Source organism: Elaeis guineensis, chromosome 12, assembly GCF_000442705.2.
Source record: "Elaeis guineensis isolate ETL-2024a chromosome 12, EG11, whole genome shotgun sequence".
Lineage (NCBI taxonomy): Eukaryota > Viridiplantae > Streptophyta > Magnoliopsida > Arecales > Arecaceae > Elaeis > Elaeis guineensis.
Genome location: NC_026004.2, coordinates 50,709,808 through 50,732,899, shown reverse-complemented (window position 1 = coordinate 50,732,899; position 23,092 = coordinate 50,709,808). Strand labels below are relative to the sequence as shown.

The following is a 23,092-nucleotide window of genomic DNA, read 5'->3' as shown; positions in this document are numbered from 1 at the left end:
TACTAAATGTGTTATTATGATAGTTTACATATTTTGCATTACTTGGGCAATGATCCTATTTCTCCTTGCCCCCATGTTTTTGCTTGAGTCCCAACTCCCACGTCTAATGTAAAAATTATTAGGCTATTGGTGTCACAAATCAACATGTCCTCATCATAAAAGCACCAAAAGAAGGCTTACATTATGGCTTGCAGTAATGTTGAGGTTGTTTGGTTTCCATCCTTGCAAACATATGATGTGTACCACCATATCTGGCTGCTCGCATTTTTACGAGGAAGAAGGTAAATTGATTCTAATTTAATATCACCAATGCACCATATAGATTAAAGTGAATTGTTTTCTGCATACCACCATGGTCTCATTGGCATGGTCCATATTAAATATCTCAACCACCTACAAATTCAGTGGCCTTTCAAAGTTAATTTAGACATGCAACATCTCTTTCTTCTTGCCAAACACTATTGGTGATCCACTGCAAGTTCAGGGTAGGGGTGATTGACAACATGCATATCATTTAACTGCATTTAGGTTGCACATACTATTCATTTTGTTCATTATGTTCTAGTATTCATACAATGTGTAAGATGTCAGCCATCTAATTTGGCAATAGGGGGCTCATGACCATCAAATTGTAGCTTAACATGGTCGGTGGTTATATTCTAAACATGGGATGTTTAGAGAGTCTAACCCAAGGTTTAAAATACCAATATCAAGTCCCACACCAATTTGGTCCCATGTTGGGACACTACCGTTTCAACTCTTGGGACAGTCTAACATCCCAATACTCTACCAACTCAACTAAACCTTCATTTCAAAAAAAAAAAAAAAAACAACTAAACTAAGCCTTAGGGCACCAGTTTTTTTTTAATATATTTTTTATGTTCTGTTTGTTCGATTTCTTTTTAACTCTTTTCTCCTAAATGAGTATTCAAGTGGACATTGATATGTTTGAGTCAATAATGGCCTAATGGGTGTAACATACTAGTACCAGTACCAACATCCATAGTTTGAAAAATTAAAAATTATTTTTCCCTCTCAAAATATATTGTATCAAGTTCATATTTAATTTAACTTCAAAAATAATATAACTTTATAAAAATGAAATATATTAAAAAATAATATGTTATAGGAATGATTCCACCTCACAACATATTCAAATTTCAAGCCAAACAGAAAAATTTTGGCAAGACTTTCCCTATTTTTCTCATTTTTCTGCTAAATTAGTGGTAAGGAAATGGGGAGAATGAACTAGGTGAGTGAGATTTTTAGTGTCAAGTTGGCCGAACCTCCATGAGGTCTGGCTGGATTTGCACTCCTTCCCCTCCTTTCTCCTCTCCCTTCCTCTCTTTCTTTCTCCTTCTCTCTCCCTTTCCTTCTAGGTCACTATGGCCTGCACTGCCCTCATGACATGCCAAATAGGAAGAGTGTGATCTCCTAACAAATCGTACTGATATCAGCCAGTCCAAACGAGTACCTGTCAAGATTGGATGTCTAGGCTAACAAATCAGCCCCAAAAAGTCTGTCAGTCCCTTTTTCCCATTGGAATTGATGGTACCATCCCATTCTAACAAGACCTAAATCTTTGATCCGACCAAAGATCGCCGACTCGAAACCGGACCCCATGCCGGCCGATGGTATGAGTCGGTACGCCCCCATACCGGATCCGAACTGACATAAAACGAACCGGAGAGGAAAAGAGAGAGAAAGAGAGAAGGGGAGGGAGAGAGAGGGAGGGAGGGAAGTAAAAGGAGGCCAACGGTGGCCACTGGAGGGCCGAGGCCAACGGAAGGTTGTCAAGGCCTCCTGAGCTCCGTAGTCCTCCATGAGAGAAAATGTGAGAAGAGAGATAGAGAGAGAAGGAAGAGAAGAGGAGGGAGTGAAGGATGGTGGGGAGGCCACCAGAGGATCGTCGAGTGGCCACCGTGGCCGCTGGATGACCCAAATAGCCCCACGGCCGTTGCAAGTTTGCCCCTATTTCGCCATGTTTTTTTCAAAAGCACGATACACAACAAAACCAACGGTCGTGGGGCAATTTTGGGCTGTCCGACAACCACGGCGGCTATCCAGCACCTCCCCACCGCCCTCCACTCCCTTCTTTTCTCTCCCTTCCCCTCTCTTTATCTTTCTCTTTTCTCACATCTCGCAGAGGATCGGGAACCCCAAAAGCCTCAACAGCTCTCTAGCAGGCTCAAGGGGCCACCACCGGCCTTTCCCTTTCCTTTTCTTTCCTCCTCTCTCTTCTTTGCTTTCCTTTTCCCTCTCTTTCCTTCTCCCTCACTCCGTCTTCGCCGGCATTCCAAATCAAACGACTGAACCACACCGGTTAGCCATTGGTATGGTTCAGTACACCCCGAACCATCCAATTTGGGACGGTTTGGTGAACCTTGAGTCCAACCCTCACACATCAAAGTAGCAAAACCTAAATCTTTGGTCCAACCATCACATATCAAAATCACATCTTACATATCCCACATGTGCTAGTAAGAGGTTATCTCTCTCCCTAGATTCTAATTACTATCAAGCAGTTCACCATATATATATCCTTCAGCATCGAAGGATCTATGCCTTAACTGGCTGTCTAGATGAAGCTGATAGCAGACAATAGGTGTTGTCTGCAATTTTGGCAGGTTTATGGCTAAAGTGGAGCAACGAAATAATAGCTTTCTACATATCCTTTTTCTTATCCTTCATAAGCATAGAAACTAAGGTTGGTTATGTCAATACCAGGGCCCATACCAATCGCCGACAACACGGTTCGGTACACCCCCACGCAATTCCATGCCAAGGCTGAACCAATCCAACAAAGAGAGCGGGGGAGAAGGAAAATCGAAGAGAAAAAAAGAGAGATAGAGAGCGGAATAGGAAGGGAGGGGGAGGGAAGGAGAGGGAGACAGTGGAGATGCCAGTAGTGGCCGTCGGAGGGCTGCGGATGCCCCCGAATGATCGAAGGAGCGGCTCCGCCCACCCTCCAACGGCCTGGGTGACCCTTTCTTTGACGGCCTCCAGCGGCCTTCGATAGCCTCCAATGGCCTCCTCGGCCTTCCCCTCTCCTTCCCTCCCATTTTCTTTCTCTCTCTTTTCCTCTCTTTCCTTCTCCCTCCCCCCATCCTTGCTGGAGTCTCATTTCGAAGGCCGGAACCATCTCCATCCACCGTCGGTACGGTTCGGCATGCTCCGAACCAAGCAGTTTGGGACAGTTCCGCCGACCATGATAGAAACAACCATTTGCCACTTTTGAGTGTTTGCTGATAAAAGCATTTGGATCTAAGTCATAAATGATGGTCCCTGGTAGTACATCTCTGACCTTCTTTCCCTTCTTGCAGGTGAAGGCCCAAATGTAGATACAATCCAGCGGCCACCTTTGCCGACAATCTCTATCACTAGCTCTTGTTATAGCTTGGATCCACCCTAGCGGACCTAAAACCATAACTCTCTCAAACTGTAAGGGCCCAAACTATCTATTCCTCACAACCCCCTCCCTTTGCTATTGATCGTCCTATATGGCAGCCTAAGTCTACGCCTCCTCCATGTCATTTGGATCCAACATCTTATAGTCCTCCAAATCCCTTAAGTGATATAATGGTGGCTCAACTGCCTAATGCTTAGTATCTATTTATTTCTCTACACTTTTTCTCTTGCTCTTCCTAAAATCATTAAGTGCTTTGTTATCAACTATTGGACCTTCGATAGGTATTTCTTACATATAGATACATCAGGGAACCACTGACCAAATGCTACTTCAATCTTATCAACCCTCCCCCCTAACTCGGCATCGTACCACTTGCACCTCCAATAGTGCCAACTTAAAATCATCGCACTGTGCTTCAAGCCAATGTCTGTATACTTATCTTTTTTCTTCCTTTTTAGACCCATTTCTGCAAGTTTAGTGACCACAAGTCACAAACTTCATTCATAACCATAAATTACGTATAGTGAATCTATGCTACATTATAAAGAATAAACAATTTTAAAATTTATAGAAAAATAGAGACTTTTAAAATTTAATTTCACTTAATATGTATGATAATTTGCAATACTATGTAAAAACTACATATTGTCCTAGAAAATATGCTCCAATTAGCAATACAAATTGCCATATTTTCATGATTTTAGTTGCAGTAATAATTATTTAAGTAATTAAATATTTAAAAGATTAGATAAATTACATTGTAATACAAAAAATGGTTGAATTACATGAAAGAATATGCTCGCATTGTCCATACAGAATACTAAGCTTTCATAATTTTTAATTTTTTAAATATTTTTAATTAATTTTAATAATAAATTAATATGAAGAACTAGAGATAAATCTCTAATTTTACTTTCAACTTAAAAACAACTCCCCAAATGAGTTTCATGTAAAAGCACCTACCCATTCCAGACATAAGTTTAAAGCAACTAACCATTTTAGCTGAAATTACTCTTATACCCTTTAAAATACTGTAGTATTATATTATTATAGTGCAGTATTCCCTTACAATAACATAGTATTACATTATATTAATGTAGTATTCTTTTATATAATGTAGTGTTGCTTTATTGTATTATATTAGTGTAGTATTCCTTTATAGTAAGATAGTATTACATTATATTAGTGTACTATTTTTTTATAATAATACAATATTGCTTTATTGTATTATATTAATGTAGTATTTTTTTACAATAAGGTAGTATTACATTATCATAGTGCAGTATTCTTTTATTGTAATATTGCTTTACAATAATGCAGTGTTACTTTATAATAGTGTAGTATAACTTTATAATAGTATAGTATTACTTTATAATAGTGTAGTGCTGCTTTTGTTATAGTACAGTATTATTTTATAATAGTATAGTATTACTTTATAATAATGTAGTGTTGCTTTATAATTGCAAAGGCAATTGGATCATTTCACCCCATTTGGGTAGTTACTTTTAAGTTATGTTTCAAATGAGTAGAATCTTTTACTTAAAACTTAAGTGAATAGTTATTTTTAAGTTTAAACTAGATATTTCTCATTTATTTTCCCAAACTAATATTTATTTATAAAATATCTAAAAATTAATTTTGATTCAGAATAGCATACAACCCACCAAGAGTACTATATATACTTTTTTAACCTATAATTATACATTAATCACCATATATTTTTGGAATTTTTTGAAATTAGGCCTAGGTTCGATGGCCATAACTTGCTCAAATTTAAATATCAAACAAGATAGTAAGTGGAACACAAACCATACCATATTTTTAAAAAATAAAATATTATTTTATTTATTTTTATTTTTTAATCTAGAAGATATTTTTATCTGAAAATTATATAACAAAAAAATCATAATTTCGTTATGCGTAGATCATCCTTAGACCTACAATATATCATAAAAGCATGCCAAAATGCAAAAATTTGGTATGACATATACTGATTCTCCCATTCTTGGGACATTTACGTACAAAAAGGAAAAAGAATGGGAAGAATGGAATGGATTATACCTGGTTTTGGTGGAATTTAGCCTCAAAACCAGCAAGAAATCCCTCTTCACTTTCCTTTTTACCCTAAAAACAATATTTCTAAAGAAGAGAAGGCAGTAAGCCATGGTATGGCCTTCTCTGCCTTGTCCTCAACTACTACAGCAGTAAGGGGTCCAAACCGCCCCAAATTGAGTAAAACCAGTGGTTCTGTTCGGTTTTGCCTAGTTTGGACCTCTTACTAAGCTGAATCGAAGAATGGCCTTGAACCGAACTAGGTGGCTTGGGATTGGATCAACCAACCCTGATCTTAGGAACCGCCCTTCAAGAAGAGAAATCATTCTTCACAAACAGAAAAATGTTGGTGTATATCAAGATGAACAAACATCCATATTGGTGCAAAGTATGTTAATGTACATACATCCAAGTAGTGCACCAATGCTGAAGGTTTAAGTAAGAAACTTCATGAAGAAAAGTAATCAAATGTACATACATCCAAGTAGTGCACCAACACTGAAGGTTAAGTATGAAACTTCATGAGGAAATAATCAATCTTATCCATATAAATTTAGCTTCGTATTCATGTATATATTTCTTGCTGGGTGACCTGCAAGTAACTTTTGAACCAATCTTCGACCAATAAAACCAGTAGCTCCAGTTACTGATACAACCATCTGAGTGTCCTGAAATAAGATGATATAGCTTCTTATATCAACAGGGGAAATATTTGCTCCTATCAGAGATGCAAAATCATGAACATAAACATTTTTCCCTGATAAAATTACAGCAGAAAAGCAGTTAAAAAGGAAGCACATGCTTTTAGCACTGTTAAATGAAGTTTTTCATCATATCAAAGATTTAATATAAACACAAGTGCATTGTCTAGAGAATGTGCATGATGCTTTATTTACATATTACATTATTAGATCATCGAAACCATCAATATGAAATTAAAATTCCTAACACAGCAAAATACATGAAATTAATACACAAGGACATAGAAAGGTGAACATGATACAAATGCGAATGTCAAAGGTTGTGTAATAAACTAGAAAGGTCAAAGGAACGAATATGATAGAAGAGGTACAAGAGTTGGACAAATTGACAAGAAAGTGATGAAAAACCAATTGACATGGGATGGACATGCAACAATATATGAAGAGGCTCTAGTAAGGAGCTTTCCTTGAATCAAGGTTAAAAGGTCTATAAACAGACTAGAAGGCCTAAACTAAAATGGAAATTGTGTTCAATACACAAGCATGGTAAGGAGAGGTGCTCAAATCCTTGGTCAATAGGTTTGCAAAAATCTAGTAAGAACTAAACCTACATAGATGGATTTTATGCATTTGTCTAGCCAATTTAAAATTTCCCCAGTTTCTAGCACTATAAAGTGAATTTGGTAAGAAGATTCACCTAAAATAGTTGCTTTCATTCATAGAAAAAATGGATCGCTCACAAAAAATAACAATCAAGTCAAAATTATTGACCGTCAGTTTTGTGAGTCCTCTTTCACCATTTATTTTTACAAAATTAAAGACTTTGAATCCAATATACAACATTTGATGGTAGGTTCGCTGAACCGGTACCGAAGGTCGTACTAGCCGGTAATCGGTTCGATACAGTATGGGCCCGTGTCATGCCATTCCAGCCCCAAGGCATACCGAAAATAGAGAGAGGGAGACGCAGGGGGCACCTACTAGTGATGCCCATAGGTTGGCGGGAGGGAGGATTTCGCTCGAACACCATTGCAAGAGCCAAGAAGGTTCTCTTGAACGATCGTGAGCCGGTGTGAAGGGGGCGGTTTATTTTGAGATCACAAGCTAAGTGAAAGGAGGGCAGTTTACATCGAGATTGCGAGCCGGGGTAGGTGTTTATGATCGAACCACTAGGGGGTCGGCCTATTTTCCGATCCAACTGGGCAAACCATCCTAGTTCCCAATCGATTCCACAAACCAGACAATACATTCAACCATGCTTGATACAAACTCCCTTTTTATCTGAGCATAGTTGATTCTACCATCAACCACCCACAAGTACCATAGCAATCCATAGATGTACTATGATAAATGGCGATGTTCTTTAATGATAGGGAAAAACAAAAATGAGCATAATGTTAGGACCATTTATACAATTGAAACAAAACTAATTCTCCCTGAGCACCCATAGGAGGACTGGTTGTATCTTTTGCACGAAAGAATGATTGATCTTCTTTTACGACCTCAACCATTGGATCATGCTTTGCACATCTTTCAAAGCACAACATGAGCTTCGTGATTTATGCTATGGATGGACGGAAGAGGTTCGTCACACTTTGAAAGATGTGCAAAGAATGATCCAACGATTAAGGTCCCGAAAGAAGATCAATCATTCTTTCGCGTGAAAGATACAACTCAAACCCCCCATAGGAATGTTAATTTAACACAAATATGAGGACAAAACAACATTTGGAGGAACAATTTATGGTTTTTGTTAGTTTTGCATTTTTTTAGTCAGCTATTCATGCATGGTTTTCAACAAAACTTATCTATTTTTTTAGGACTTGATATTATTGTAAAGTTTCATGACAATAGAACCCTCCATGAACAAATGACCTAGTTAAAGGAAGAGTGAACTATAGAAAAGGAAAAGAGTTTGCACAACATTCAAGAAAAATAAGGCACTTTATCTGGATTAATTTTTTTAATAACACTTAAATCTGCTCTCATTAAGTATGAATATGGATTCATAAACAAAAGGATTAACAGATCCTGATATGGCTTACATTTGTTTAAATAGACTGAGAAAAAAGTGGGATTTGTTTGAAAAGACTAGTTCTACCATATTTGATCTTGAAAACTTATTCAAAGTTACAAATCAATTTGGACGAATTTGATTTTTTTTTTTTTTACTTTCTACTCTTATTGAGATTCAAATATTAATTTTTGACTGTATACGTGTTTGATCCAAGTTGTGTTGGGTCAAGTGGTTCACGTGACAAGTGGATGAGTTCAAGGAGCATTTAGCTCAAATAATGGGCAATGCTGCCTCAAGTTAGAAGGACCTTACTACAATCAAAGCAGAAATTGGAGCTTATAAACTGATAAGGAGGATATTATAGAAGCGAGAAGAAAGAATCTAATAAAGGGGTTGCGTAAATGAAAGACTCAAATAAAGAGTTGAGTAAATGACCTTAATCGATACTCTATGTTGAGATGGTGATGACATAATTAAGGATGACAATAGGGAGAGTGACTAGGAGAATTTTGTCGGTGTCTTTATTGTTGGAGAATGGAGTCATGAACAAAAATTTTCAGCATCCGAAATGTGATTTTCTTCCAATTACAACATGCCAGACCATGCTTGCATTAGAGTTTATGATTAACACAAGCCTAGTAGGCTGATGCAGCACCAAAAACACAAGAAAGTAAACAGAAAAGGGAAATAAAATGAAAGGAAAACAAGGAAATCAAGAGAGAAAAAAACAACACACTTTAGGGTTTTCGATTTGTCATTCAAAGCTGCCCCCTCAATACAATAAGAGTCTTTAAATAGACAAAAATAAAATAAAAACGAAATCACATCCTAATCAAAGCGGAAATCATATCTCTCAAAATAGAAACAAGATAAAATCTCTCAAATGAAATCACATCCTAATAAAAGTGAAAATCGTATCTCTCATAATAGAAACAAGATAAATTCTCTAAAAATCTCTCAATTACGTTATTCAAAATCCCATAATTTCTACATTACGACGTCTCCGCCTAAAATAAGTGTGGAATTCCTGATTTTCATCATTTCCTCCTAGCTGGAAAGAACTTGCCTCTGGCAAGGAATTGCGATAGGCCTCTAGGAGATTTGGATTAATACAATGTAACTCATCCTCATTAATACAATGTAACTCATCCTCATGAACCCAAGTAGCATCTGAATCTGATCGGTCCTGCCACTTAATAAAAAACCTTTGAAATCCACCATGAGCAGAAGAAACAATCTTGTTAGTGATAATGCGCTCAATACAGTCCGGTGACAACGACAGAAGTGGAGGAAGAACTAGAACTAGCACTAAAGATATAGTGCAACCAATAGAAACACTTGCAAGCATGGTAGGAGGCCCGAATGTACCCCAATAAAGAAACAAGTCCGTAATATTGAAAACTAAACTAGTTTCAAATCAGAAAGTATCTCTAAATAATAAGTATTAGGTCCAAGTTTACGAAGGATGCGAAAGAGACCAGTAGCTCGAGCATACAATTTCTTAAATAAATATTTGGATAACGTTCCGAACGGATACGAGCTATCACATAGTCATCCTTATTAGACTCTACATTTCTACGGTGAGCATCAGTAGCAAGTTTATATTTTTCAGTGCTCATAGCAATCTTTCACCAAATATCGGTATGAATGTCACAAATATATTAAGCAAAAGAGGTGGCAGGCTCAGAAATGCGATTATCCAGAGGTAAGGAAACAAGATCATTGGGTTGACGAGGATTAAAGCTATGAACAATTTTCAAAAGAGTTCTTACAAGTAAACCGATTCACTGAGCTGTTATAGGCAAATTCCATCATAAGTAATGACAAATCTCATGTATCAATCTATCACCAACCAAACACCTAAGCAAATCACTAAGACTACGGTTTACAACCTCTATCTGACCATCAATCTGAGGATAAAAGTATGAGAAAAACTTTAAATTGGTCCCAAACAATTTCCAAAGGGTCTTCCAAAAATAAATCATAAATTTAACATCACAATCAGACACTATGGAAGAAGGCAAGCCATAAAGTCCAATGACCTCCCTAAAGAACACTAGCAACAAAAGAGGCATTAGAAGTCTTATAGCAAGGAATGAAGTGTACTCATTTGGAAAATCTATCAACAACAACTAGGATTGAGTCATGCCCCCTAGTGGTCCTAGGTAACCCAAGAATGAAATCCATGCTAAGGTCTTTCCACGAGGAATGTAGAATAGGAAGAGAGGTATACAAACCAGTGTTTTGCTTCTGGACCTTAGCCAATTGGCATATGCGACATTGTGCAAGGATTCTAACCACATCTCTTTTAAGGGATGGCCAATAGAACCTGTCTTCGACCAAAGCTATGGTCTTGTTACGCCCAAAGCTATGGTCTTGTTGCGCCCAAAGCGCCCAGCTAAGCCCCCTGCATGAAGCTCCCAAATGAGAAAATCCCTTAGAGATGTCCTAGGTATGCACAGGCGACAACCCCTAAATAGGTATCCATCCCTAATCGCAAAATCAATATATTCCCAACGCTTCCTGTACTAACCTCCTAAAAAATTAGAGCAAAATCAGGATAATCTGGATAGTCATCCTTCATTTGCTCAAAACCAACTACCCAGCTCTCATAGACTGGAGGACCGTAACTAACCTACTTAGTCATCAGCAGCCTTATTCTTAAGACTAGCTTTGTGTTTAAGAACAAAGATATAGTCCTGGAGAAACTCTACCCACTTGGCATGCCTGGCAATAAGTTTCTTCTGGGACTGGATGTACCTAAGAGACAAATGATCAGAATATGAGATAAATTCTTGGGGTAGAAGATAATATCGCCAAAACCTAAGAGCCTGAACAATAACATAAAACTCTTTATCATATATGAAATATCTGAAGTAGGCTACAGGATGACCCTCCTAGCTAAGGACCCCCCCCCCATTCCAATGCCAGATGCATCACAAGCAACCTCAAAAGTTTTAGAGAAGTCAGGATAGATCAACACAGGTGCCTCAGACATCTAAAAGCTCTTGCAGCAGTCATAGGCCAATGAAACTCCCCTTTCCTCATATAATTTGTAATGGAAGCCATGTGCCAGAGGCTGATGAATGGGTTGACTACTTGTATGGTCATCCTCTAGAGATTGTTTATCTAGTTTTCACTCTCTCAAGGATGGTAGGCATTCGACCTGCTGACCGATGAGATTAACCATATCCATGCGATGATCAACCAGATTAGTACGAAGCTCAATAAGGTCAGTTTGAAGTCGGTCTAATGACAAGTATATTTGGTTTAAAGTCCCTTGGACTGTAGTTTGGGTATTTTTAACTGATTCAAGTTCTTTTTCCATTGTGGAATGAGCATCTTTCTAATTGCCAATGGTCATGGTAGCAAGAAAGAGCAAGGAGTGATATTAGATTAAAATGTTGTAATCACAAAAAAATTCAACCACAATGCTCACAATGAAGAATATAAAGTCAAATGCAGTGCCTATGTTTTTGGTGCGTGCAATATCAAAGAGGTGATGTGATATAACCAAGCTACTGAAGATAAATATGAACAAAATGAGGCCAACAAAATGATTCAGGTTCTTTTTTTTTTTTGGTTCAAGGACGTATGAAATAAAGTGCTTTAGGTTAGCATGAAAAATAAAAGAAAGAACCTAAGCAATCGTAGAAATTACTTAACAATTTAAAAAGGTCACAAGATTCAATGAAGGAACCGTAGCTTACATGAGACGAGATCAATTATCTCAAAGTAATTTGTATAGTGCGTAGAAAGTGATCTAACAGTGCTCTGATACCAATTGATGTGGCACCAAAAACACAAAAAAGCAAACAGGAAAGGGAAATAAAATGAAAGGAAAACAAGAAAATCAAGAGAAAGAAAAACACCAACACACTTTAGGGTTTTTGATTTGTCATTTAGAGCTGCCCTCTCAATACAATAGGAGTCTTTAAATAGACAAAAATAAAATGAAAACAAAAGCACATCCTAATGAAAGTGAAAATCATATATCTCAAAATGGAAACAAGATAAAATTTCTCAAATGAAATTACATCCTAATAAAAGTGAAAATCGTATCTATCAAAATGGAAATAAGATAAAATCTCTCAAAAATCTCTCAATTACATTATTCAAAATCCCATAGTTCCTAAATTATAATGTCTCCACCTAAAATAAGTGCAGAATTTCTGATTCTCATCATAAGCCCACATAACAGTTCTACTCAACTGCCATCACGATTGTAGCAAAGGAGAAAAAAGACTTGTAAAAAGTTCTCAAAAGGTATGCTTTAATATTTTTTGCCCATAATTGTAAACCCATTGCCTCACTATTCATCATGGAAATGGCAAGTCATATCCTGAAGGGATGGGCCTATGCATACAACCACAAACCCCACATAAGCTTCATTGCAACCAAAGTTCGCGGACTCGTTATCGAAACTCATGCCAATTGGCCGATGGTACGGATCCGTACTAGATCGGATCGGCACGAACCGACAGAGCAAAGGAAACGAACCGGGAGGAGGAAAAGAGAGAAAGAGGGAGAGGGAGGAGAAAGAAAAGGAAGGGAAGCTGTCAAAGAGACCACCGAAGGGCCTCTGACTGGTCGCCATGGCCGTCGGATGGTGCACTCGATGCCTGCAGCACCGCAGGCATGAAACAAGGACGATCGCCCTTATTTCACAGGATTTTTTTTAAAAATCTAGATTACAGTGATGCCGACAATGGGTTTGCTAGCTTCACTTAAGTGAAATCAGCAAATCATTTACCAACTTCACTATTCATTGATATTTTTAAAAAAATACGATAAAGGAATAGGGGCGATCACCCCTATTCCGTGGCCGTGGCTTCAACCGTGTATTTTTAGCCATCCGGTAGCCACGACGACCTCCGACGCCTCTCCACCGGCTGCACAACCCTCCGATACTGTCACTCTCCCTCTCTCTCGTTTAAAAGTTCTATCAGGCAACATCAAGCCACAGAGGCCTCCGCAGCCCTCCGACAGCCGCAACAGGCCATCGCCAGCCTCTGACGGTGTCGTGATCTCTCTCCCTCCCCTCCTCTCTCTCTCTTCCTCTCTTTCACTCTCCCTCCTCCGGTGTACCATTTTCCTGGGGCAAACCATTCCGATTCTCCATCGGTCCGACTCGATATGGGGTGTACCGGCTTGTTCGAGCTAGTACAGAATTCTATGATTGTAACATTTCAATGCTAATATTGAGATTGCAGTTAAAAATGCAATAGATAAACATGTTTCAAATGGTTTGGGTGGATAAGGGGTTTGCCATGATGATTGATTAATCCCGGTACGAAAACATTAGCATTATCAAGTTTATTTTCTGTCTGACAATCTGTTTCTTTTTGTGTTGATAAAACTCATTGCACATTTCATGTGACATTTCTTATAGATTTGGTAGTTGAGAAAATTAATAAAGAAAGGATGAAGCTTGCCAAGAACAATTATGCATTTAACATTGCATGTAATATCACATTAAAATAAGCACAAGCATTTATATTGGGCTTCATATGCTAGTTATTATGTGGGATGAATGGGACCAAAGAGAAATCATTTTCCTCATATATAACTATGATTGAGTGCTAAGAGAATCCAATAACATACATGAGCTCCGATTTTTGGCATCACATGCAAATTTTTCCCTTTAAGAAAACCATCCAAAAGCAGATCGGCACTCAGCAAGACTCCTCCCTAGAAAAATGGTACAAGGAATACCTGAACCAAACTCAAAAAGAAGACTAGAAGAACTACGACAATCAAAGACCCCCTGAAATCCACCATCTGAACAAAACAACAAACTCAACATTGGCTCAAGACAACCAAAAACACAAGCAATAAAGCCAGAAGAAAAAAATAAACAATTAAAGGAACCAAACTAAGCTATTTGAAGTACACAAAGAATAGATAGCACACCAACTGAAAAAAAATCAATGAAGAAACCAAATCACAAGCACCCAGATAGCACACCCAATAGCTACAATGCTACTAGTTTCAAGATCAACAGCCCCTGCACAACCTCCATCAAGAATACAGTAGTATCTTGCCATCCTTTATATATACACCTCTTATTTGCGAAGCAACCTTAGTCATACACACCTAGAATCAATAGACAATACACCACAACGGCACCTCTGAAAATGACTAGAAAATGCTGACGCCATGGTTTCAAAAACGACTGGAAAGTGATGGGATGGCCAGGACCATATCATTCCGATGCGAAATGGATGCTGGGACACCAAAATCTTGTTTACTAGTAATACAGGCCATATCAGTCCATTCCGATGTGTGCAAATAGTACCAAGTTGACCATAGACAGAAAGTCAAGGTATGCTGAATCGATACCACCGGCTGTGTTGGCCAGCTGATGGTACGGTTCGATATGGTTTCATATCGTACCGAACCAACAAAGACAAGCAGACCCGAACCAAAAGAAGAAAAAGAGAGAAAGAGGGAGAAATAGAGAGAGGAAGAAGAAAGAAAAAAGAGGGAAAGGAGCCAGCAGAGCCACCGGACGGCCTTCGGCTGGCCGCCGTAGCCGTCGGACGGCCTTCGGCTGGCCGCCGTAGCCACTGGAGGGCACAGTCCATGCGGGCGGAGCCGCAGGCGTGAAACAGGGGCGTCACCCCTGTTTCACAAATTTTTTTAAAAAACATAGTTTTAAGTGAAGCCGGCAAAGTATTTGCCGGCTTCACGATTTTTATTTTTTTTGAAAAAAATCTCTCAAGTCGGCAATCCAGTTGCCGACTTCATGAGTTTAAAACCAAAAAAAAATGAAAAATTGAAACAGACGACCGCCTATTTCGAAAAAGAAGAAGGGGGCAGAGCCCCTCCGCGGGCTCCGCCCGCTCGACCACCCTCAGACCGTCGGCGTCGGCTCATCGGCCACCAGGGGCCTCGAGACGGAGGCACCGTCCATCTAGTCGGTCCCTCCCCCTCAAGCGCTCTCTCTCTCTCTTTTTCTCACTCTCTTGAAAGCCCTATCGAGCGATATGGGACTCGGAAGCCCTCCGATGGCCGCAGCCGACCACCGCCGACCTCCGACGGCTCCCACCTCCCTCCCTCTCCTCCTCTCTCTCTTTTTTCCTTCTGTACCGCCGGTGTACCAAATTTATCGGCCGAATCATGCCGGTTCCCCACCGGTCCGGTACGATACGGGATGTACCGGCTGGTTCGGCACGATATGGCAAACTTTGCAAAAAGTTCTTCATTTTTCCTGAAATTCTCAACTTCCACACATATTATTGGCAACTGGCATCCACCTTTCTGATGGGAAAATGGTACAGGGTTCAGCACTGGTATGTAGAACCTTGGTTCAAACAGCTATTTGAGGTTCCTGTTTGCACTTGAGCAAATTTCTTGTAGTAGTAAACTGATTGATAAAATAGGCCTCTGTATTGCATGCACCAGGTGCCATTGGACTGCATCAAATCCCACAGTGGATAACATGCCATGCCACCCCTTGTATTTCACCAATTCCCAATTGTGCACTATCCACCATGCATATGCTCCGGGATTTGCCCTGGTTCACTTGCACCTGGTGCATGAAATAATTTCTCGATAAAATAGCCTAATCTGCATCTCTAACTTTGATACAGGAATATTGCTGAAACTAAGAAATGTCATTTTAAGAGTCCTAAGATGGACATTTTTATCCAATAACTAGACAACAATCAGCAAAGACATAATTATCCACAACAAGCCACTGACAAACTATATAAAAATGGATTTGCTTATCTTCTGCCAATACAGAATGATGAGCCCAGGAGCCTACAGGGGCAAATGAGGGTGAAAATATTCATTCTGTGCACATTTATCATAAAACATTGATGAAAAAATCTTAAAAATGTAAGACTCACTTACCAATCTTAAAAATGTAAGACTCACTTACCAATTTGATAAGAAAAAGAAAAACACCTACTGCAGATATGGAGGATGACTCTGATCTGCGCTAGAATAGGATAACTAGTCAATGTGGTATTAGCCTACCACATTTTGACTGTAATCAGGTGCAGTACAATTGGGGGAGCACAAGTAAGAGGATCACCGAAGTAATTTACCTTTCAAAAACAAGGGTGAGAATGGTAATGAGAACAAAAACAATGGCAACCATTATATGATGATTTATTTTGGTGGTAAATGTGTGGTCAGTGATGTATGTGAGAAAAAGGCAGCAGAAATGGTTGTGCTCATGGACGTTCCTCTTAGTGATATGCAAAGCATTGTATTTTTAAACTAACAACAAACCAATGTTAACAAACATAATTATGACAAGGAGTATAACATTAAATACAAAAGCAAAAACGATTTGCATTAGCATTAATATAACCGGTCCTATAAGGCACTCTAGGAACAACACTTTTATCAGATTTGACCTAGAATGGGGAATCTTTCACATTTGACTGTTTGGGTCAATCCTATCACAGAAGGAACAACTTCCTGTATCAAACTTTGTACCATTATTTCAATGCCTCAACTCTTTCAAAGTATCAGCAAACCTTGGAGGGTCGCATTTAACTGCATCAGCCTAAATGGTTTATTGCTGCCTACTAATCTGCCTCGTTATATCTTCTCTCGCTTGTCCAAAGTTGTGCAGCCAGAAATTTGGCATCAACTACAAGCAGGTTAACAAGGTGGAGAGCCAATTGTAAAAAATTCTCAAACTCTGATGAATAACATTACTTCCATCCCCTTGGCCAATTCCACAGTGGAAAGGAAAAACAAGGTGGTTATCATACCCATAAAAAATTCATATAAGGGCCCTTTTCGTTTTTCTTCTGCTTAATTTTTTTTGCTTTCAAAAACCCAAGAATAAAAATGGACTAGATGGAACATCAAGAATGATGAAACCCTTTTGTTTTCTGAAATTGTTGGAAAAATCCTTTGAGCTTTTGGTAGCAAAGAGCCAAAGATTTGTCACTTAAAAAAAAAAAAAAAAGCATGACAATAAAAGCAAGGAAAAGCATAATTATTGTGCCAATGCTATCTTCAATATCAATATTCATACGGTATTCCACTGATTCGTAAAGAAACAAAAACACAAAACAAAGAAGCGCCCCGAATTTATACTACAGACAGATCAAAGGATCCGGAATAGAACCCAACAAGCCAAGTACCTTGGGTGACTCGGTGGATTCGGATTTACCGCTACTGAGGCAGACTACCCTGCGTTTCCTGAAATCGCGTACCTGAAGACAGCAGCCAACCACGATTTATCATAACAGAGAAAATGGGGCAAATGCAGGGAGGAAAGAGAACAAACGCAACTGAACAAAGAGGTGAGTAGTTTGGTTAAGAAGGAGCTCACGGGCAACGAGGGCGGGGCTGCAGGGAGAAAAGGTGCACGAGAAAGCGTCGCCCTGCACAACTCCATCCGTGAGGAATTGAAGCGCGGGCGAGGGTTAGGTCAGGAATCGGAACGCGGAGAAGAGAAGCAATGGATGCGGAGACAAGGAGAGTGCACGAGGGAGGGAGTTCGATGGTGGAGCTTTCGATCCTGCTGTGGTAGACCTCGTGTTTGATGTAGGGCCACGACTACGAAAAAATATCGAGTCTTTGCTGTACTAATTTGATTTTAAAATTTTTTTATCAATTCAATATAAAAATCAATTTATTTATTAAAATAATATAAATTAAAAAAAACATTTCAAATGATATTTTTTTGAAAAAACATCATTTAAAATAATATTTTTTTATCCGACTCAGCATCTACTTAGACACCTACCATCCAAAAAAAATTAAAAATAAAAAAAAAAATAACATACAAGATGATATTTTTAAAAACGCCATCTTCCATGATATTTTTAGAAGCGCCATCCTATATGGCGCTTTTAATGATATTTTTTTTGATTTATATTTCTTACATCAATTTTTAAATATAATATATTTTTTATTATTATTTTATTTTTTATGTGTGATTTTAAATTAATTTAAATAATTTTTTAATATAATTTTTTTTCAATTTTTTTTTAAGACACATTTGAAAATCATGACAAACTATATAGCATCCTAATACTTAAAATTAAATAAGTAAAATATCTAAAATTTTGATAGAAAAAATAATTAATAATATAAAATATAATAAAAATATATAATTTATAAAAAAAATCTCACTGTACTATAAATAAAAAAATACTAAATCCTATACGGATGTCGTGGTGTCTGTGACCGTTGAGAAGGTCCTCAACGATCGCTCTTGCTCTTATGTCATCTACGATGGCCCCTCTCCTATATCAATGGATGTCTCCCGTGCATGCATATCAGGAATAATACATCCTGTTGGAACATCTATGAGCTGAGTGACTCCCTTAATCCTCTCATCTACATTCAATGATGGATCTGTAATAAAAAGATCAAACCACTTAAATGAAGAACCATGATGCCAACTCAAACACGGTGCTGTCATCTGGGACATATAGGAAAATGAATTTCTTGGCATCTGTGGATCAAAAAGTAGTAGCATATATCCAAATAATATTTCTAAGATAATTTTTTTCTTCATTTTAACCTTCGGTTCATGATATAGTTTATTTATATTTTTTAAACAAATTTTTTTGATTCATGACATATTTTCTTATTATTATTTATATTTTTTTAATGCATGATATTATTTTTAAAATCTAATGTTGATAGCTCTTTTAATGTGATATTTTCTTCCTCAACTTCTTTTCAAGATACATATGAAAATCATGACAAACTATATAATATCCTAATACTTGGATTAAACAAGCAAGATATCTAAAACTCCGATAGAAATAATAATGAATAATATAGGATAGAATAAAAATATATAATTTACAAAAGAATTCCACAGTACTATAAATTTAAAAAATACTAAGTCCTACAAAAACTTCGTGGTTGTTGGGTATAAAATACCCCCAGCCGAAGTTTGTAAAAGACCGACCTTTCCAGGGCTTTTTCGGCTTCCGACCTTGTGTGGCGTCTTTCTGAACTCCCTCGACCGTTCGAGCTTCCATAATATCATCCGGACTTCTCCAACAATAAGCTTCTCCATTCATCTACCGAACTGCTCCAAATGCTCTCTGGACTTCACTATCAGCCAATTTTCTATAATGATCGATTATTCTCTGAATCCCTTCTAGACTTTTTCCGGCCACGGACGACTCTACTCCGAACTTCTTTCGGACTTCGTTAATGTCCGAGCTTCTCCGACAACGGGATTTCTACAGTAACCAGGCTTCATCCAAGTTTCTACGGTGGTCGACCACCTTCCGGATTCCATCCGAACTCCTACGAGAATCGGATTTCAGCCGAACTCCTACAGTGGATGGGTCCCAGATGAATTTCGACAACGAAAGAGCTCCACCAGCCGAATCTCTACTCCGAACTTTTACTGCAAGCAGTCTACTCCAAACTTCTACCGCAGGCGGTCTACTCCGGATCTCTACTGTAAGCGAATTTCATCCGAGTCTCTACTGTAAACGAATTCCTTCCAAACTTCTATTACAGACAGACTTCAGCCGAGCTTCTTCATAGTCGGATCCCAGTCGAGCTCCTACAGTGGATGGATCCCAAACGAACTTCTACAATGGGACAGGCTCCACCAGCCAGGTCACTACTCCGAGCTTTCACGATAATCGATCTTCGACTGAGCTTCTATAATAAGCGACCTCCTTTCAGCCTTCTACAAGAATCGGACTCCGTCTGAACTTCCATAGCAGATGGATTCCGGACGAACTTCTACAACAAACGGGCTCCAGCAGCTAGATTTCTACAACGACCGACCACCTTCGGTGTCTGTCGTACCTCCCTAGCCATCAACCTTCAATAGCGTCAACCGGACTTCAACAATGCCATCCGGACTTCCACAGGATCCTCCAGACTCCTCCAGCGGACGACCTCCCCAACGCCATCCGAAGTCCACTGTCGGTCGACCCTCTATCGGATTCCTCATGAAATCGAACTTTTCTAATAGAAAGTCTCCATCTGAGCTTCTACAACAGATGACTCCCGCCTGCAGCATCAGCGCTCTAGGCACCCGACAACAGTAGACCCGTCAGCAACCTCGAAAATATCCGAACTTTTTTTGGATTGACGAGACAGAGAGCCATTCCGCTCTATCAGAATCCCAGCCGAGCTTCAGCCAACAGATCCGAACTCTCTGACAAGTCACGACAATGGCCACTACCCTACTCCACTCTCTGTAACGGATTCCGCATGGCTCCACCACTCTCTGGCAAGTCACGATAACGGACACCACTCCACTCTCCGTAACAAACTTCACGTGGCCCTGAACGGCCCCCTGATGCCATTACTCTCTGTAACAAACTCTGCGTGGCCCTGAACGGCCCACTACCAGGCGGTTACAGACGTCGCTGTCAATCAGTTACGCTCTCCGTCTATAAAAAGGGGACCTCCAGATACGTTCTTCTCTAAGCTCTAAACTCTATCTCGAAACTCTGCCAAAATCTCATTTGAGCACTCCATTTCTGTTGAAGCAGAATACTGACTTGAGCGTCGAAGGATCTTGCTGGAGCACCCCCAACTCTGGTTTAGACTTCCCCTTGCAGGTCCCGATGGCGGCCGCGATCATCTCAACTCCAGCTTCTCCGACGTCGGTGGAATTCTGCACCAACAGAATTGGTGCTAGAGGAAGGGCGTGTGTCTTCGCAGTACCCTTGTTCTTAAAGGAGTGCTCAACGGGACTGTCTCCGATCATCTTCTCCGACATCTTCTTCTCCTTCTCCTGCCAGATCTCCACCTGATGCCTCCCCAAAAGGCATCCACCAGACGATCCATGGCCTCCGTGGTCAAATCTCAATGAGCTCCACAAGCTCCGACCTCGTCTCCAGTTTTTCAGGCTCCTCCTCCTCCGGCAACGACAGTCGACATAGAGCAGTTCGACTTGCTGGTTCAGCAGGTCAGGGGCCTCACCGAAGCAGTGCAGGCCATGTAGCAATAGCCGCAGCAGCCGTAGGCATCAGTGTGGTTGGAAGGAGCATCGTCGAAGTTTTAGAATCCGACGACCTGATGGGCCACTTGGGCAAGTCACCCTGTCTTCCCCGGAAAGAGAAAGCAGAAGGCGAAGAGCCCACCATCCGATCATGATTCCACCCCCAGAGAGTCCCTACCTCCGTTCCACCAGAAGACCCTCGAGGCTCGCAATCGAGATGACCTCCTGGATCAAAGATTTCGAAAGATGAACCGATGGATCGAAGAGCTCTGCCATGCTCCCACTGCTTACGGTGAGGACATCTGCACTGACCCTCCTTTCTCTCAAATGATAATGCAGGAGCCAATCCTGTCGAACTTCAAGCTCCCCTAGTTCGAGAGCTACGACGGGACCTCGGATCCGATTGACCACCTAGAATCCTTCTGAACAAAGATGCTGCTCCATGGCGCATCAGACGCCATCCTGTGCCGAGCTTCCCATCTACCTTGAAGGGAGCAGCAAGAAATTGGTACTCGGCACTGAAGCTGGATACTATCTTCTCCTTTGATCAGATGAGCCATCAGTTTGTTGCTCATTTCGTCAGTAGCCGGCATCCCCGGAGAGGTTCGGAGTCCCTCATCAACATCAAGCAAAAGGAGGGAGAATCCATCCGAGCTTACGTCAACCGTTTTAACGTCACCGTGCTAGAGGTCCGGAACTTGGACCAATCGATCGCGATGGCCGCCCTGAAGGGCGGTCTTCAAAAGAACGATCTTTTGTTTTTCCTGAAAAAGAAGTATCCTAGGGACTTTGCTGATTTGCTGGCTCGGGCCAAAGGATATGCCCGAGTAGAAGAAGCCTTCAAGATGAAGGATGAGGAGGTCATGAAGGAGTGGCAAGCGGAAGACTCCAGCAAGCCCGCAGTTGAAAAAGGGCCGAGTGAAGCTCGGCCATGTTCTCGAACTTCCTCCGAACACAAGCGTGTCCAGACTCCTCCCCGGGCTCGTAGGCAGAGAAGCTCGGATCGCAGAGTTTGGTGGGGCTCTCCCCCGAGAAGATTTCACAGCTACGTCCCTCTCAACGTATCGAAAACCCAAGTACTGATGGAGGTTAGGGAGCAGCTGCCAAGGTCGGAAAGGATGCACACACACCCCAGAAAATGCAACTCTAACAAGTTCTGCCTCTATCATCGTGACCACGGCCACGACACGGAGGAGTGCATTCAGCTCTGAGATGAGATCGAAGAGCTCATCAGACAAGGTTGGCTCGACAGATTCATTCGATGCTGATTTGAAGATAGGAAAGATCGGTCGAGGGCCCTACCGCAATTGGAGCCACCAAGGAGGGAAGAGCAGTCTGAAGATCGGCCTCCAATTGGGATTATCAAATCCATCTCTGGAGGACCCCGATGGGGAGCAGACCTTCCGCGGCTATGGGATTCGAAAAATCTATGAATGTATTACCAATAACTTTGCCTTAAATAAAAGTTTCTTTCATATTTGCATATCTTTTCTTTTGGCATGAGCTCATAACGACAGGGAGTAGCTCCTTCCGATAATCGAAACTAAGCATGTTAGGAACAGAAGGAGAACCTCATCCTAACATGAGCAAAGTCGAAGGCTCGATTATTTAAAGACTGGATGGAGGGAGAGGCCCTTACAACGGTTCTTATGTGCCCCCACAGTCATGTTAGAAACAGGAGGAGAATCACATCCTAACATGAGCAAAATCGAAGGTCCGATTATTTAAAGACCGGATGAGGGAAGAAGCCCTTACAATGGTCCTTATGTGCCCCCATAATCATGTTAGGAACAGGAGGAGAATCTCGTCCTAACATGAGCAAAATCGAAGGCCCGATTATTTAAAGATCGGATGGGGGGAGAGGTCCTTATAACGGCCCTTATGTGCCCCCACAGCCGTGTTAGGAACAGGAGGAGAACCTCGTCCTAACATGAGCAAAGTCGAAGGCCCGATTATTTAAAGATCAGATGGGGGAAGAGGTCCTTACAACGGCCCTTATGTGC

General features: G+C 40.2%; 1 protein-coding gene across 7 annotated transcripts in view; it reads right to left on the bottom strand.

Moving 5' to 3' along the window:
- The window catches only part of LOC105032786 (epimerase family protein SDR39U1 homolog, chloroplastic), a 121,938-nt gene extending 104,244 nt beyond the window's left edge, over window positions 1-17,694 (bottom strand). For 3 of the 7 annotated variants that reach the window (XM_010907351.4, XM_010907348.4, XM_010907349.4), the window contains exons 1-3: window positions 17,484-17,693; window positions 17,293-17,364; window positions 6,054-6,129 (exon numbers count right to left, since the gene is read on the bottom strand). In XM_010907351.4, the coding sequence (XP_010905653.1) occupies window positions 6,054-6,129; window positions 17,293-17,364; window positions 17,484-17,549 (214 nt within the window). In that variant the 5' untranslated portion in view covers window positions 17,550-17,693. Of the gene's footprint in view, window positions 1-6,053; window positions 6,130-13,783; window positions 13,820-17,292; window positions 17,365-17,483 lie in introns of those variants that run through there. The other 4 variants (XM_029261135.2, XM_073246442.1, XM_010907352.4 and 1 more) reach the window with 3 other exon arrangements.
- Between the last annotated feature and the right edge of the window lie 5,398 nt (window positions 17,695-23,092).